At 46.5% G+C, this 18,632-nt stretch overlaps 1 protein-coding gene across 7 annotated transcripts in view; it reads left to right on the top strand.

The window, feature by feature from the left end:
• TRIM66 (tripartite motif containing 66) overlaps positions 1 to 18,632 on the top strand; it is an 83,530-nt gene that overhangs the window by 19,544 nt on the left and 45,354 nt on the right. For all 7 annotated transcript variants that reach the window (XM_077453657.1, XM_077453664.1, XM_077453659.1 and 4 more), the window contains exons 3-9: positions 458 to 593; positions 1,356 to 1,485; positions 5,110 to 5,226; positions 6,391 to 6,505; positions 9,022 to 9,168; positions 12,926 to 13,043; positions 15,940 to 16,814. In XM_077453657.1, coding sequence (XP_077309783.1) covers positions 458 to 593; positions 1,356 to 1,485; positions 5,110 to 5,226; positions 6,391 to 6,505; positions 9,022 to 9,168; positions 12,926 to 13,043; positions 15,940 to 16,814 — 1,638 coding nt within the window. The remainder of the gene's footprint in view (positions 1 to 457; positions 594 to 1,355; positions 1,486 to 5,109; positions 5,227 to 6,390; positions 6,506 to 9,021; positions 9,169 to 12,925; positions 13,044 to 15,939; positions 16,815 to 18,632) is intronic.

Below are 18,632 nucleotides of genomic sequence, written 5' to 3' on the forward strand. Positions count from 1 at the left end.
CATTCCCTGCACCCTCTCCCAACCTTTATTCCCTGCACTGCCTTCCCTCCCTGCATCCCCTGCACCCTCTCCCAACCTTCATTCTCTGCACTCCCTTCCCTTCTGCATCGCCTGAACTGCCTTCCCTCCCTGCATCCCCTGCACCCTCTCCCAACCTTCATTCCCTGCACTGCCTTCCCTCCTCCATCCCCTGCACTGCCTTCCCTCCCTGCATCCCCTGCACCCTCTCCCAACCTTCATTCCCTGCACTGCCTTCCCTCCTCCATCCCCTGCACCATCTTCCTGCCCTACATCCACCCCCTTCTCACCCTGCCCCCCTATTTCCCACCTATATCCCCTGCACCCCTTTCCCTCTCTACATCCCTTGCATCCCTCCTGGGGTATGAAATCAGCTAATTTGCATATCGGTGAGTCTTCCCCATATATGTGATAAAAATCTTTTTTTTTTGTGTTTCAGAGCTGCTACGAATGCGCGGAGAAGAACCCCGCCCACAGCCTGTGCACGCGCTGTAACAAGTGGTTGTGCAGCACCTGCGCTGAGCAGCACCGGCACAGCAAGGGGAGCGGAGAACATTATCTGCAGCAAAGGACAGGTACAATGCCGGATGAGCTGCACCTAAACATGGCGCCCCCTAGAATAATAGCCATGGGGTGAAATTTATAAATTTGGGATATTGGCTGGTTACTTTGGTTGAAATAATTGAAATTGTCATAAATTTGCCATATACAGTGGGGGGGGGGGGGGCAGGACCAAAACCCCTCCTGAGATGTGTGCAAACCTCATCACCACCTACAAGAAACGTCTGACCTCTGTGATCACCAACAAGGGTTTCTCCACCAACTACCAAGTCATGTTTTGCTTGGGGATCAAATACTTATTTTACTCACTGAACTGCAACTTCCTTTATAACATTTGTATCGTGTGATTTTTCTGGATTTTTGGTTGATCTTCTGTCTCTATCATATAAAATACACCTCTGATAAAAATATAGACCCTTCATTTCTATGTAAGTGGGCAAAACTTACACCATCCACAGGGGAGCCGATCGTTATTTCCCCCGCTGTATATATGGTCAGGATCACATTATTGTACCCCTATGAAGGTAAAGATGGAATAAGGAGAACTGGCCCTTTAACGGAGAGCAGCCAATCACATTCCTTTTTTATTTTTCCCCTAATAAAATGTAGGACCTGATTGGTTGAAATGGAAGGAGAAGATTTTTTCCCGCGCTCTGTATTTAAGGAATCACAAAAAAAAAAATGAGAAAAAATATTCATCCTAATCTTTAGACTGCAATCTCTTTTTCGGAATGTTCCTTTATAAAGTGTTTGAAGTTTTGTGTTTTGCTCCGCAGGGACTGACGGCGGCTCCGGGAACCCCATGTATTGCCCCCTTCACACTCAGGAGACGCTGAAGTTATTCTGTGAGACGTGTGACAGTCTGATCTGCCGCCATTGCCTCGTCCTGGAGCACAAGGATCACAGGTGGGAGAGCCGGGGGGGGGGGGGGGTCTTCGCTGTCATGGACTGGGGTCCGTATTCACAGGGAGATGCAGTTTAGGAGATACAGAAGTGTACCTGAAGTGTATCTGGGGTCCCGGGTGATGAAGGATACTCTGGGGTCACGGGTGATGAAGGATATTCTGGAGTCATGGGTGATGAAGGATACTCTGGGGTCACGGGTGATGAAGGATACTCTGGGGTCACGGGTGATGAAGGATACTCTGGGGTCACGGGTGATGAAGGATACTCTGGGGTCACGGGTGATGAAGGATACTCTGGGGTCACGGGTGATGAAGGATACTCTGGGGTCACGGGTGATGAAGGATACTCTGGGGTCACGGGTGATGAAGGATACTCTGGGGTCACGGGTGATGAAGGATACTCTGGGGTCACGGGTGATGAAGGATACTCTGGGGTCACGGGTGATGAAGGATACTCTGGGGTCACGGGTGATGAAGGATACTCTGGGGTCACGGGTGATGAAGGATACTCTGGGGTCATGGGTGATGAAGGATACTCTGGGGTCACGGGTGATGAAGGATACACAGGGGTCACGGGTGATGAAGGATACACAGGGGTCACGGGTGATGAAGGATACTCTGGGGTCACGGGTGATGAAGGATACTCTGGGGTCACGGGTGATGAAGGATACTCTGGGGTCACGGGTGATGAAGGATACTCTGGGGTCACGGGTGATGAAGGATACTCTGGGGTCACGGGTGATGAAGGATACTCTGGGGTCACGGGTGATGAAGGATACTCTGGGGTCATGGGTGATGAAGGATACTCTGGGGTCACGGGTGATGAAGGATACACAGGGGTCACGGGTGATGAAGGATACACAGGGGTCACGGGTGATGAAGGATACTCTGGGGTCAAGGGTGATGAAGAATATTCTGGGGTCACGGATGATGAAGGATACTCTGGGGTCACGGATGATGAAGGATACTCTGGGGTCACGGGTGATGAAGGATACTCTGGGGTCACAGGTGATGAAGAAAACACTGGGGTCACAGGTGATGAAGGATACTGGGGGGTCACGGGTGATGAAGGATACTGGGGGTCACAGGTGATGAAGGATACTCTGCGGTCACGGGTGATGAAAGATACTCTGGGGTCACGGGGGATGAAGGATACTCTGGGGTCACAGGTGATGAAGGATACACTGGGGTCAAGGGTGATGAAGGATACACTGGGGTCACGGGTAATGAAGGATACTCTGGGGTCACGGGAAATGAAGGATACTCTGGGGTCACGGGTGATGAAGGATACACTGGGGTCACAGGTGATGAAGGATACACTGGGGTCACGGGTGAGGAAGGATACACTGGGGTCACGGGTGAGGAAGGATACTCTGGGGTCACGGGGAATGAAGGATACTCTGGGGTCACGGGTGATGAAGGATACTCTGGGGTCACGGGTGATGAAGGATACTCTGGGGTCAAAGGTGATGAAGGATACACTGGGTTCACGGCGATGAAGGATACTGGGGGGTCACGGGTGATGAAGGATACTCGGGGGTCACGGGGGATGAAGGATACTGGGGGGTCACGGGTGATGAAGGATACTCTGGGGTCACAGGTGATGAAGGATACACTGGGGTCACGGGTGATGAAGGATACTCTGGGGTCACGGGGGATGAAGGATACTCTGGGGTCACGGGGGATGAAGGATACTCTGGGGTCACGGGGGATGAAGGATACTCTGGAGTCACGGGTGATGAAGGATACTCTGGGGTCACAGGTGATGAAGGATACTCTGGGGTCACAGGTGATGAAGGATACTCTGAGGTCATGGGCGATTAAAGAGTGCTGGGTTTACTGAAGACACTGGGGGGTCACTAGAGTGCACAGGGGTCAGAGTCACTAGAGGCACAGGAGTGCTGGGGTCACTGGAGACACTGGGGTCAATAGGGTGCAAAGGGGTTACAGAGTCACTGGAAGCATGAGAATACTGGGGTCACTGGAATACACAGGGGGCCCCCAGTCAATAGAGGCACAGGAATGCTGGGGTCACTGAAGACATTGGGGGCTGCTGGAGTGCACAGGGGTCACAGAGTGACTGGAGGCACAGAGACACTGGGGACACTGAAGCACCCAGGTGTCATATAGTTACTGGAGACACAGAAGCACTGGAGACACTAGGGTCATTGGGGTGAAAAGGGGTCACATAGTCACTGGAGACACAGGCCACTGGAATGCGCATGGAAGACAGAGTGACTGGAGGCACAGGAGCACACAGGGGTCATAGAGTCACTGGAGACACAGGAGCACTGGGGTCACAGGTGACAAGAGTGTACAGAGTCATAGGAGATGCAGGAGTGTTGGGGTCACTGAAGACATTGGGGTCACTAGAGACACAGGGGTGCACAGCTGCCATAAAGTCAATAAAGGCACAGGAGCGATGGGTTCACTAGAGACCCTGGGGTGACTAGGGTGCACAGGGGTTACAGAGTCACTGGAAGCATGAGAATACTGGGGTCACTGGAGTATACAGGGGGCACAGAGTCAATAGAGGCACAAGAGTGTTGGGGTCATTGGAGACAATGGGGGCCACTGGAGTGCACAGGAACCACAGAAGAGCACAGGTGTCAGAGAGTCAATGGAGGCACAGGAGTGCTGGAGACATTGGGGCCCCCTGGGTGCACAGGGGTTACAGAGTGGCTGCAGGCACCAGAGACAATGAGATCTCTGAAGACACTGGGATCACTGGAGACACTGGGATCACTGGAGACACTGGGATCACTGGAGACACCGGGATCACTGGAGACACCGGGGACACTGGGGTCACTGAAGACACTGGGGTCACTGGAGACATTGAGATCAGTGGAGACACTGGGATCACTGGAGATACTGGGATCACTGGAGACACAGAGATCTCTAGAGACACAGAGATCTCTGGAGACACTGGGATCACTGGAGACACTGGGGACACCGGAGACACTTAGATCTCTGGAGACACTGGGATCACTGGAGACACTGGTATCACTGGAGACACTGGGGACACTGGTATCACTGGAGACACTGGGGACACTGGGGACACTGGAGACACTGAGATCTCTGTAGAAACTGATTGGCCTGATTGACACTGATTGTTCCAGGTGGAGACCCGGCACTGGATGGTGGATCAGGTGATTAGAACATTCCCTGGTTCAGGCTGATCACATAGAAGGGAACCAATGAGTTCCTCTTTTACTTGAGACTGTAGATCGGTATACGGAGTGCCAGACATGAAATGATCGGAGAGGAAATAGAATTTTTTTTATGTATTAAAAATGATGAAACATTTGTTCCATGTGACTGCTATCACTCCATTGGTTGTCCACCAATCTGTGGGATTTGGCTGCACTCCAAACCTCAGCCCTGAAGAAGGGGGAATGTCCCTCGAAACACGTTTCAGAGGCTCCTACATTTTGTGACAGTTATTTTCAGTTAAGTCCAGCGAGATTTTAAAATGACAGATATTTTCATCCTTGCATTAAAGTTTTGTGAACTGAACCTATAGTTGACGGATATGTATGGGATGCTGTAGTCTGATTGGCTGCTAGAACAACCTCTCTGCTCCATCGGGGGGCTCCACAGTGAGATTTCTGTGTCGTCCTCTCAGGTTCCGGAGGCTGGAGGAGGCTCTGCAGAATCAGCGCGTCCTGCTGGAAAATGTCGTCACGCAAGTGGAGGAGAAGAAAATCGTCGTGCAAGCTGCCGGGAAGCAGATAGAGGACCGGTGAGTGAGGACTCCTCCCAGCATTGCTGGAGACTGAAAGGTGTCAGCCCTGCCCAGTTGTCTTTTGCTAAAGTACTCAACCCCTCCCACAGTTAGCTCTCTACAACATAAAGACTAATTGTTCTGTGGTCCAAGATAAGAGATGTGTATGGGGGGGGGGGGGGGGGGAGGGGGGTGCTTAGTGATAACAGGAAGTGTGCAGAGAACACAGGACAGCCTGAATTTCTGTCAGGATCAACAGATAAAACAGATAAAACAAAATGCTTCCAATGGAATATTAAAAAGACTACAAGGGAGAAAACAAGAGAGGTTAATCGTTAAAGTTTACCAGGAGATGCTGCCATTGGGCACTATGTGACCCCTCCCCTCCCCCAGTGATCAGACTGTACATTGTAACTTTGTAGAAGGAGAAGGGGGCATTTCCTACGTCTCCCCTCCCCCAGTGATCAGACTGTACATTGTAACTTTGTAGAAGGAGAAAGGGGCATTTCCTCAGTCTCCCCTCCCCCAGTGATCAGACTGTACATTGTAACTTTGTAGAAGAAGGAGGGGGCATTTCCTCAGTCTCCCCTCCCCCCAGTGATCAGACTGTACATTGTAACTTTGTAGAAGGAGGAGTCATTAACTCAGTCTCCCCTCCCCCAGTGATCAGACTGTACATTGTAACTTTGTAGAAGGAGGAGTCATTAACTCAGTCTCCCCTCCCCCAGTGATCAGACTGTACATTGTAACTTTGTAGGAGGAGTCATTTCCTCAGTCTCCCCTCCCCCAGTGATCAGACTGAACTTTGTAGAAGGAGGAGGAGTCAATTCCTGAGTCTCCCCTCCCCCAGTCAGATATTTGTGTACACCCCACCAAGAAGTGCTCAGATACCAGGATTTACATGGTTGTGTCATCTCAGTTTAGGAAGTAGGTGGTGACCCTGGATGATGCCTGAACAAACATGGCGCCGTCCTTCTGTAGAGGAAAGCAGATAATAACAGGGGGAGTCCTGTGATCTCTGTGAAAAGTAATACAATATTTAGAATACACGCACCGTAATATATCACCGATGACACTTTGCCGGAGACTCCCGGGACGGGCTAAGGAATGGCGGTCCCGCAGACTCCTGCAGACGCCGGGGGTGGCGGCACATCCTGACACTTCTCCTCTTGTGTCTCTCAGGTTGTATGAAATAAAACACATGCAGCGGAAGGTGGAGAACCAGATCAAGATGACCAAGATGGTGATTATTAATGAGCTGACCAAGAGGATGAACTCCCTGCTGGAGCAGCTGGAGGTGAGCAAGAGCGCCGCCCTGGGGGCGGGAAGAGCGGGGGCGGGAAGAGAGAAGAGCGGGGGCGGGAAGATAGAAGAGCGGGGCGGGCAGATAGAAGAGCGGGGGCGGGAAGATAGAAGAGCGGGGGCGGGAAGATAGAAGAGCGGGGGCGGGAAGATAGAAGAGCGGGGGCGGGAAGAGAGAAGAGCGGGGGAGGGAAGAGAGAAGAGCGGGGGCGGGAAGAGAGAAGAGCGGGGGCGGGAAGATAGAAGAGCGGGGGCGGGAAGATAGAAGAGCGGGGGCGGGAAGATAGAAGAGCGGGGGCGGGAAGATAGAAGAGCGGGGACGGGAAGAGAGAAGAGCGGGGGAGGGAAGAGAGAAGAGTGGGGGCGGGAAGAGAGAAGAGCAGGGGCGGGAAGAGAGAAGAGCAGGGGCGGGAAGAGGGAAGAGCGGGGGCGGGAGCGTGGGAGGAGTACGCAGGGCGGGGGAAAGATGTTCTGTGTTATTTCACTGATTTCATGGAAATTGTTTCCCATCAGTGCGTCTGTCTTATGTCACCTCCATAGACAGTGGCGCTGCTTATTGTCACCATATTTTTAATGAAAATAACCCATAAAAATGCTGATCACATTTTTTAAATAAAGCCTTTCTGTTTTCATTACATACTTTTTTTTTTTGGGGCTCTGTGATGTCATCACTGGACATCTCTGTGCAATGCAGGCAGATCCTGGCTGGTGGGAGGAGCCAGCAGGGGGCTGTACATAGCTTCCCGTAAACATCCCGACACCCGGCCTCAGTCCTGGCAAGCAGTGGGCTGGCTCATGGGAGGATTTATGCAAATGCATTGATGGGTGGAGTCAGTCTAGTGAAGTAGGCGTTCCTAGGAAGGCTTCATTAGCATGCGGACCACCCCCTATGTATTGTCAGACATGTGACATTGAGCCTCTTAAATGAATGTAAGGGGAAGGGCCAGGGGCAGTCAGGCTGGGGAGGAATGTGCTAGATGCTGCTGGACGTCAGTTTTTTTTCATTTTCGTTTCATGTGTTTGTTTGTTTTGTTTTTTTCGTTTTTCGGGATTATTCGTTATGATCGATATTATTTATTTTGAATAAATTTGAATTCATTACATTCACGGACAGACAAATTTGAAAGGAAATTCCAAAACCTATAATTTAATAGTTAACCAACTATTATTATAGTTTGTATTATTATTATTATTATTATTAATAAATGTAACATTTTAATTCTAATAGAAATTATCCAAATTGTTTTTAGTTTTGGATTTTCAAATTTTCAGGTTTTTGTTCTTTCGAATTTTCGGATTTTTGTTCCTATTCTTGGATTTTCGTTCTGATTTTCTGATTTTCATATTTTGGGATTTTTGTTCCATTTTCTGATTTTCATTCTTTCTGATTTTTCACACTTTCGTATTTTTGCTCTTTTCAAATTTTCATTTCTATTCTTGGATTTTCATTCTAATTTTCAGATTTTAGAATTTTCAGATTTTGGTTCTTTTCAAATTTTTGGATTTTCAAATTATTGTATTTTTGTTCCTATTTTCTGATTTTCGTTCTTTCAGATTTTTTTAAATTTTCGTATTTTTTTTCGAATTTTTGTTTCTATTCTTGGATTTTCATTCAGATTTTTGTTCTTTCTGATTTTCAAATTTTTTCAGATTTTTGTTCCTATTTTCTGATTTTCGCTATTTCTAATTTTTGAATTTTTGGGTTTTTTGTTCTTTTCAAATTTCGGATGTCCATTCCTATTCTTAGATTTTGGTTCTTTTCAAATTTTTGGATTTTCAAATTATTGGATTTTTGTTCCTATTTTCTGATTTTTGTTCTTTCAGATTTTTTAAATTTTCGTATTTTTCTTTTTCGAATTTTCGTTTCTATTCTTGAATTTTCATTCGGATTTTTGTTCCTATTTTCAGATTTTCGTTCTTTCTAATTGTTCGATTTTCGCATTTTTATTCTTTTCGAATTTTCCGATTTTCATTCCCATTCTTGGATTTTCATTCTGATTTTCAAATTTTCTGATTTTCGTTCTTTAGATTTTTTAGATTTTTACATTTTGGATTTTCGTTCTTTTTTCGTTTTTGGGAAAAAATGCATTAAACGGTCTTTCGTTGGATGTTTCCAAATTAGCGAATATGCCGAATTTTGCCGAAAAACAAATTCAGAACTAAACGAATTGTACTACTGGACGTCCTCCAGCCAGGAAATGGGGGCGGGGCTCTCTCTGACTGGCTGAAGCTTCTAATGCACATTGTAAGAAGCCCACAGTGTGCGGTGAAATCAGAGGAAGCCATTTTAGTACTGGAGACTGAAAGGGAAACCTGGAATTATAAATTCCATTTGTATCTTTGTAAATTTAAATTCAAATGTAAAATTTCTGTTTTTCAAAGATGCCCTTTTTCTCCCACCCATGTGGCCCCCGGGGGGCCCTCCAGCAGTCCATTACTCTGCTCTATAGAGGTTGGATTCTGATTTCCCCTAAAGTAGGTCACACAATTCTTTTTCTCTTCCTGACACAGAAAATCACCAGTGAGAAGCAGCAGAAGTTTGAGCAGCATTTGCAGTCAGTGCTGGTCCTGAACCGCCAGCTGGACCACGTCCAGAACTTCATCAACTGGGCCATGTACAGCAAGAACAGCGTCCCCTTCCTGTTCAGCAAGGAGCTGGTGTGTATGATACACTGTGCACCACATTACACACATCCCATACCGAGCCATGGATGAGAAGACCCACCATCCACCAATTCATCCCAAAGGTGGTCAGTAGAGAGGTTTTGGGGTGTCTGTGGGAAATTATGGTCATTTGTGAGGTCAGCCACTGATGTTTAATGAAAAGAGCAGGCTAATGCCTCGAGCCCCACGTTGGGCACCAAAAAAAGACCTGGATCAGTGTTCTAATTCATATTAAAATTGGTCAGTAGGGAGGATTTGAGGGAGAGTTTGTAGCCATTTCTGAGGTTGGGTACTGATGTTGGAAGAGATAGCTCATACCCTGGGCCCCACGTTGGACGCCAAAAAAAAAAAAACCTGGCTCGTAATCCATGTTTCAAAGTAATCTCAAAGATGGTCAGTATGAAGGTTTTGGAGGTTGTCTGTGGGAATTTATGCCCATTTGTGAGGTCAGGTCCTGATGTTGGATAAGAAGAGTTGGCTCACACCTTGGGCCCCACGTTGGGCACCAAAAAAAAAAAGACCTGGCTGGCAATCCGTGTTCCAATTCATCCCAAAGGTGGTCAGTTTGGAGGTTTTGGAGGGTGTCTGTGGGAATTTGTAGCCATTTGTGGGGTTAGGTACTGATGTTGAATGAGGAAGAGCTGGCTCACACCCTGGGCCTCATGTTGGGCACCAAAAAAAAAAAGACATGGCTCAAAATTCATGTTCCACATCATCCCAAAGATGGTCAGTATGAAGGTTTTGGAGGTTGTCTGTGGGAATTTATGCCCGTTTGTGAGGTCAGGTCCTGATGTTGGATAAGAAGAGTTGGCTCACACCTTGGGCCCCACGCTGGGCACCAAAAAAAAAAGACCTGGCTGGCAATCCGTGTTCCAATTCACCCCAATGGTGGTCAGTTTGGAGGTTTTGGAGGGTGTCTGTGGGAATTTGTAGCCATTTGTGGGGTTAGGTACTGATGTTGAATGAGGAAGAGCTGGCTCACACCCTGGGCCTCATGTTGGGCACCAAAAAAAAAAAAGACATGGCTCAAAATTCATGTTCCACATCATCCCAAAGATGGTCAGTATGAAGGTTTTGGAGGTTGTCTGTGGGAATTTATGCCCATTTGTGAGGTCAGGTCCTGATGTTGGATAAGAAGAGTTGGCTCACACCTTGGGCCCCACGTTGGGCACCAAAAAAAAAAAGACCTGGCTGGCAATACATGTTCCAATTCATCCCAAAGGTGGTCAGTTTGGAGGTTTTGGAGGGTGTCTGTGGGAATTTGTAGCTATTTGTGGGGTTAGGTACTGATGTTGGATGAACAGCATTCTATCACACCTTGGGCCCCACATAGGACACCAAAAAAAAAGACCTTGCTAACAATCTACATTCTAATTCATATCAAAAATGGTCAGTATGGAAGCTGAGTGTGTGTCTGGGGGAATTTATAGCCATTTTTGAGGTTAGGTACTGATGTTGGATGAGGAGACTTGGTTCACACCTTGGGACCCACGTTGTGCACCAAAAAAAAAAAAGTGTGTCTGGGGGAATTTGTGGCCCTTTGTTAGGTCAGATCCTGATGTTGTATGGGAAAAGCTGGTTCATACCTCAGGCCCCTGATTGGGCACCAAAAAAAAAAAATGTTCCAATTCATCCCAAAGGTGGTCAGTATGGAGGTTTTGGAGGGTTTCTATGGGAATTTATGCCCATTTGTGTGGTCCAGTCCTGATGTTGGATGAGAACAGTTGGTTCACACCTTGGGCCTCACGTTGGGCACCAAAAAAAAAAAAAGACCTGGCTCGCAATCCATGTTCCAGTTCCCCTCAAAGGTGTTCAGTAGAGTTGAGGTCAGGGCTCTGTGCAGGACATTCAAGTCCTCCGCAGCAAAGTGGCCAAACCACGTCTGACTCAGTACGTTTTTTAATGCCTTGAAAAATCTATAAAAGCATTGAAAAAATTAAGAGAGCCTCCCAACTGAAAATGGGAAAATCGATGTGGAAAAAAGGAACCTACCCTGAATGTATACTCTATTATCATAATTCATATAATATGGGTAAATTACTCTTTAATGTCAAATTTAAAGGGTAATTCCAGCTCTGAGAAACCCCCAGTATATGTTTCTTATATGTTCCTATTTAGACAGCAAACCTAAATAATAATAAAAAAACCTACTATCTAGTTGTTTCTTTGTATCATATATATATAGGTTTCTATAGGCAGCTTCTATGGTTCGGAATAGCTGGTATTGTGCAATTATGGCACAAATGTAGCAACAAATGTAGCAACTTTTTTTTTTTAAGTGTAATAACATACAATGCAGAACCTGAGCCTCGAGATCTTTAACCGTTTGTTAGGATAGACCGTGTGCACATTCGTTTTACAACTGATAATGAGATCTGCCAGCACAGTACAGACAGGGTCAATTATGGTAAATTTAACTCACCAGCTCCCTTCTTAACATTACATAGCTAAGTAGGATTTTAAAGCCAAGTAAAAAGGAAAGCAGCAATTATAAATTATTTTTTATAAGGGTTGCACCGATACCAATATTTGTATCGGTGCTGATGCTAAGCATTTGCATCAATATCAGTACTCATAAATGCTCCGATACCTGAAACTGATTTCAGGCTCAGTTCTTTCAGCTGTCAGCGGGATTCCTTCACTGACAGCTTCAATGTAAGAAATAATTTTTAAAAAATGACGGCAATTATCAGTTGTTAAGGATGCAGTGTCCCTAACAACCGACGACTCATTCAGCTGTCATTGGGGTTCCCCTGTTGACAGCTGAAGTGTAATTGAAGTCCTGACAATTAGAGCTGTCAAAAAAAAAAAAATCAGCTGATAAAGCAGCTTTATCAACAACATTGCTCAGCTACTGAAACAGAAAGATAAAAAGAAACATTGTTTCATTTTGTATCTTTCTGTTTATTCATCTACAGATCAAAGGGATGAACTTCCATCTGCAGATGAAGTCAGTTTAAAGCAACCTGTCAAGTACATTTTTAATTAAATGTTTCTCTGTTTAACTCCCTTATTAACCCTTAATTTACTCTAATCAGCATTTATTAACTCCTTATTTTCCTTGTCCATTTAAATATTATTTTCCTGTTTTTTTTTTTGTTTTTTTTTTTCACTTCTAATTTATATCCTAATAATAAGTAAAACTTTTTGTTTGTTTGCTTTGTTCATTCATATTTTTACACCTTTAACATATATTTACACGCTTCACATTAAAACAAGTGCAAAATTAAAAAAAAAAAAAAGATATATATTTTTTTATTTGTAAATAAACAAAACAGTTGGTATCCATAATTGGTATCGGCGAGTATTAAAAAAAAAAAAAAAAAAAAAAAAAGTATCGCAGTGTACATGGTAGAGTACTGTGAGGGTGCCAACATCCCAATAGACACAGAACACAAGGAATACCCTCCAATGAAAAAGGGACTTTAATGGCACATGAGAAAACAATACTCCAAAGATGCATATAAAAAAAACTATAAATTTTATTAAACAACAAGATAAAATGTAGCTAATAATGATGTAAGGAATTAAAAGAATGGCATATACATATGTGCAGATAGCATAAGAAAATTCCTGCCAATAGCCTTGGACATGGATTAGATATGCAGTAACGCGTTTCAAAATGACAGGTTTCGAATCTTCTTTAGGGATACTCATATGGTACATGTATAGGAATTCTATACTACAAAAACAGCCATAAGTATGCAGTAAATACATTTTTATTCTCCTGACTGTGACATTTTCCCAACAGATTGTGTTCCAAATGCAGCGACTCCTGGAGACCAGCTGTGGAGGGGATTTCGGACGCCCCTTGAAGATGAAGTTCAGTTGGGAGCCGTCCGTCTGGACCAAAAATATATCAAATTTGGGTATTATTATCCTTATTATTATCATCATCACCATCATCATCATTATTATTATCATGATTATTGTCATTATTACTATTATACAGTATTTACAGCTGTCCTCGTAAGTTTACAATCTTTCTTGGTCTACGTGACCTTGGCTCTGTATCGAAACAGCCCCTAATTTTCCACTTCTTAATACGTGATTAAACAGTACTGACTGGCATATTCAAGGCCTTTGATATCTTTTTATATCCTTTTCCATCTTTGTAAAGTTTCATTACCTTGTTACGCAGGTCTTTTGACTGTTCTTTTTTTTCCTACCTCCTCGTGGCTCAGTGTCTAGCCTACTTAGTGCATCCACGTGAGAGCTAACAAACTCATTGACTATTTATACACAGACACTAATTGTAAATTAAAAGGCACAAATGTGGGAAATTAACCTTGAATTGCCATTTTAACCTGTGTGTGTGCCGCCTCCTGTGTCTGTACCAAGGCCAAACCTTCCAGGGTATGTAAACTTTTGATCAGGGTCATTTGGGTAGTTTCTGTTGTCATTATGATTTAAAAAGAGTAAACGCAGTTGATTGATAATAAATGGCTTCAGCCAAACACTGACCACGAGGGAAAGAAATGATTTTGTGTTATCATTCATATTCTCCGAAAAATGGCCAATAAATCGTAAATTCTGCCAGGGGTGTGTAAACTTATGAGCACAACTGTATATAGCGCCAACAGTTTCTGCAGTTCTTTACATTATAAAGCAGACAGACCACTTACAATGCAATTCAATACAAGAGGGATCAGGGCGCCTGCTCTTGGGAGCTTACAATCTAATGGGAGGGGCAGATGATTACGGTAATAACTGTGGGGGGAGGGGGGGGGGTGAGATGATGGAAACATTTTAAGGTTCTTTTAATTAGTTAAAGGTGGGATAGGCTCTCATGAAGAAACTCTTTTTTTTAGGGATCATCTAAAGTTATACAGAGTAGGAGATAGTTAGACAGATTGGGGTAGAGAGTTCTAGAGGATGGGAGAGGCTCTGGAGAAGTCCTGGAGATGAGCATGGGAGGAGGTGATGAGGGAGCTAGGGAGGGGTGGAGAGAACGGTCTGGCTGATATTTTCAGGCAAAGTTGGTGGCGTCGCTAAGGGTAGAGATTTGTGGATGGCTTTGTGAGTTGTAGGTTTTTTAAAGTTGTATTTTTTATGTGATAGGGAGCCAGTGAAGGGATTGGTAGAGAAGGGTGGAGGATGCTGAATGGAAGGCAGTGGAGGGATTGGCAGAGAGGGGTGGAGGATGCTAAATGAAAGGCAGTGGAGGGATTGGCAGAGAGGGGTGGAGGATGCTGAATGGAAGGCAGTGGAGGGATTGGCAGAGAGGGGTGGAGGATGCTGAATGGAAGGCAGTGGAGGGATTGGTAGAGAGGGGTGGAGGATGCTGAATGGAAGGCAGTGGAGGGATTGGTAGAGAGGGGTGGAGGATGCTGAATGGAAGGCAGTGGAGGGATTGGTAGAGAGGGGTGGAGGATGCTGAATGGAAGGCAGTGGAGGGATTGGTAGAGAGGGGTGGAGGATGCTGAATGGAAGGCAGTGGAGGGATTGGCAGAGAGAGGTGGAGGATGCTGAATGGAAGGCAGTGGAGGGATTGGTAGAGAGGGGTGGAGGATGCTGAATGGAAGGCAGTGGAGGGATTGGTAGAGAGGGGTGGAGGATGCTAAATGAAAGGCAGTGGAGGGATTGGCAGAGAGGGGTGGAGGATGCTGAATGGAAGGCAGTGGAGGGATTGGCAGAGAGGGGTGGAGGATGCTGAATGGAAGGCAGTGGAGGGATTGGTAGAGAGGGGTGGAGGATGCTGAATGGAAGGCAGTGGAGGGATTGGTAGAGAGGGGTGGAGGATGCTGAATGGAAGGCAGTGGAGGGATTGGCAGAGAGAGGTGGAAGATGCTGAATGGAAGGCAGTGGAGGGATTGGTAGAGAGGGGTGGAGGATGCTGAATGGAAGGCAGTGGAGGGATTGGTAGAGAGGGGTGGAGGATGCTGAATGGAAGGCAGTGGAGGGATTGGCAGAGAGGGGTGTAGGATGCTGAATGGAAGGCAGTGGAGGGATTGGCAGAGAGGGGTGGAGGACACTGAATGGAAGGCAGTGGAGGGATTGGCAGAGAGGGGTGGAAGATGCTGAATGGAAGGCAGTGGAGGGATTGGCAGAGAGGGGTGGAGGACACTGAATGGAAGGCAGTGGAGGGATTGGCAGAGAGAGGTGGAAGATGCTGAATGGAAGGCAGTGGAGGGATTGGCAGAGAGAGGTGGAGGACACTGAATGGAAGGCAGTGGAGGGATTGGCAGAGAGAGGTGGAAGATGCTGAATGGAAGGCAGTGGAGGGATTGGCAGAGAGGGGTGGAGGACACTGAATGGAAGGCAGTGGAGGGATTGGCAGAGAGGGGTGGAGGACACTGAATGGAAGGCAGTGGAGGGATTGGCAGAGAGGGGTGGAGGACACTGAATGGAAGGCAGTGGAGGGATTGGCAGAGAGAGGTGGAAGATGCTGAATGGAAGGCAGTGGAGGGATTGGCAGAGAGGGGTGGAGGACACTGAATGGAAGCCAGTGAGGGGGGGGGGGGATCTGCAGAGAGGGTGGAGGACAACGAGTGAAGACCAGTGGGGGGATTTCTATGCTAGTCAAATTTCGGAAGACGGTTATATTCTAACACCAATACACATAGTCTTTAAAGAAAACCAGCCATAGTCAGTAATATCTTTATATTTTGTAATAAATGTTTGTTTGCAGTTCTACGTTAGGTTGAGATTTCTCTTTGATGTGTTATAAGTGATATAATTGAGGTGACATCATAAAATATTTTTTTATCTAAAATTGTTATTTTTGTAGACGATCTCATGCGTTTCGCACATTCCCTCCTCCAGGTTGTATACTGAGTGATCCTGCGCACGTAGCGCCCTCAGAGGTCCCCAGCTATGCACCAGTAGAAGACCTGCAGTCATCTTACTATCAGGGTCATCACCAACCCAGCACCCCCCATCTGACCCCCCTAAGTAGCACCCAGAACTTCACTCCTACCGTCCAGTGCCCCACCTCGGTCTGCTGTGCCCACTGCCACACCTTGCCACAGATCACCAAGAGCCAACCGGTCAACAGCACCATCAGCCACCACGTCAACTTCTCCCACTCCACCACCATCAAGCAGCAGGCGGTGCAGCCCCTACAGTACAGCGCACCCAAGGAGCAGAAATGTCCCTCCCGCCCCCTGAGGGTCATCCAGCCATGGTTGACTCAGCAGCCGCACAGCGAACAGGACAGTACATCCTTCTGGTCAGAGAGTCAGCAGCAGAGAGCGGCCACTGTCCAGCCCACCGTACAGAGCGTAGCCCCCATCTGTGCCGTGACCACTCCGGATTTCAGCCAAGTACACACGACCATGCCGCTGACCACGGCCGCCTCCCTGCAGGCCCCGTCTGTGCAGATGCAGCTGGGCCCGGTGCACAGTGTCAGTCACGTGCAGCAGCAGCGGCACCAGGGTCAGGCACCCGCGGCGCTGAGCTCATCTGACGCCACCCACGAGCAAGTCATGCACAACAGCCTGGACATCATCAACCAGCAGTTTGAGCTGGAGCAGATGCAGAAGGGCCTGGAGCTTCTCTTGCAGAGCCAGCCGTCTAACGTACAGATCAACCAAAGCAAACAACCTCAGCACGTCCAGCAAACCATTGTGGGCCAAATCAATTACATCGTGCGGCAGCCAGCTCCGGTGCCTCTGCAGAGCCAGGAGGATGTGGCGCCGGTCAGTGTACTTTTTTTCTTCTAAAACTAAAAATTCTTTTAGAATTTCATTTATTTTAAATTATCTTTTTGTACTTTTTCGACCCAATATCACATGGGCAATTCTGCAGCAGATTCACCCAGGAGAGCTGTCCACTATTGAATTGCTGATTCGCAGGCCCAGAATACTGTTTAAAATCTCTAACCAATCCATAACCAAGGAGCAGCGACAGGGGGATTCCATAGAAACTGCTAAAAGTCTGTGGACACCCGACCATCATACCTCTAGGAGCTTGGTGGACTCCTATTTCAAAATCATGGCTGTTATATGGCATTGCCCCCCCCCCCCCAACTGCTGTTTATTATTGGGGAACCCCTACCCCAATGGCCATTAATATGGAGTTTCCCCTCCCTCAATGGCTGTTAATATCGAATTGCCACCCCTCCCCCCATGGCTGTTAATATAGAGTTGCCCCTCCCCCATTGGCCATTAATTTGGAATTGCCACCTCTTCCTCCATGGCCATTAGTATGGAATTGCTTCTTTTCCTTCCATGGCCATTAATATAGTGTTGTCACCCCTCCCCCTATGGACTTTAATATGGAGATGCCCCCTTTTTCAGCTATAACAAACTCCACTCTTCTGGGAAGACTTTCCACAAGCTTTTGAATGGTGTCTGTGGGAATTTGCGCCCATTTGTGAGGTCAGGTACTGATGAGAAGAGCTGGTTCATACCTTAGACCTCACATTGGGCGCCAACAAAAATAGACCTAGCTTGCCATGAGAAGTGCTGGTTCATATCTTGGACCTCGCATTGGGCGCCAACAAAAATAGGCCTAGCTTGCCATGAGAAGCGCTGGTTCATATCATTGGACCTCACATTGGGGGCCAAAAAAAGACCTAGCTTTAGCTAGTTCATACCTTAGACCTCACATTGGGGGCCAAAGAATAGACCTAGTTTGCCATAGGAAGAGCTGGTTCATATCTTGGACCTCACATTGGGCGCCAAAAAAATAGACCTAGCTTTCCATGAGAAGTGCTGGTTCATATCTTGGACCTCACATTGGGCGCCAACAAAAATAGGCCTAGCTTGCCATGAAAAGCGCTGGTTCATATCTTGGACCTCACATTGGGGGCCAAAAAAAAGACCTAGCTTTAGCTAGTTCATACCTTGGACCTCACATTGGGGGCCAAAGAATAGACCTAGTTTGCCATGAGAAGCACTGGTTCATATCTTGGGCCTCACATTGAGGGCCAAAAAATAGACCTAGCTTTAGCTAGATCATATCTTGGTACTCACATTGGGTGCAAAAAAAATAGACCTAGCTTGCCATGAGAAGCACTGGTTCATATCTTGGACCTCACATTGAGGGCCAAAAAAATAGACCTAGCTTTAGCTGGTTCATAACTTGGACCTCACATTGGGGGCCAAAAAATAGACCTAGTTTACCATGGGAAGAGCTTGATCATACCTTGGACCTCACATTCGGCACCAAAAAAATAGACCTAGCTTTCCATCTGTGTTCCAATTCATCCCAAAGGTGTTCAGTAGGGTTGAGGTCAGGGCTCTGTACAGGAAACTCGAGTTCCTCCACACCGAACTCGCTCATCCATGTCTTTATGGAGCTGGCTTTGTACACATAGGGGCCCAGTCATGGTGGAACCGAAAGGGGTCTTCACCAAACTGTTACCACAAGGTTGGAAGAGCAGAATTGTCTACAATGTCTTTGTATGATGGATTATTACCAGGCCCCTTCACTGGAGACATTCTGAGCTCCATCATCTGGAGGGGCTTTACATACTTTTAGCCATATAGTGTGTATATATAGGATTGTGTATA

Source organism: Lithobates pipiens, unplaced genomic scaffold (assembly GCF_037356315.1).
Source record: "Lithobates pipiens isolate NorthernLeopardFrog02 unplaced genomic scaffold, aLitPip1_a1.2 Scaffold_24, whole genome shotgun sequence".
NCBI classification, from domain to species: Eukaryota; Metazoa; Chordata; class Amphibia; order Anura; family Ranidae; genus Lithobates; species Lithobates pipiens.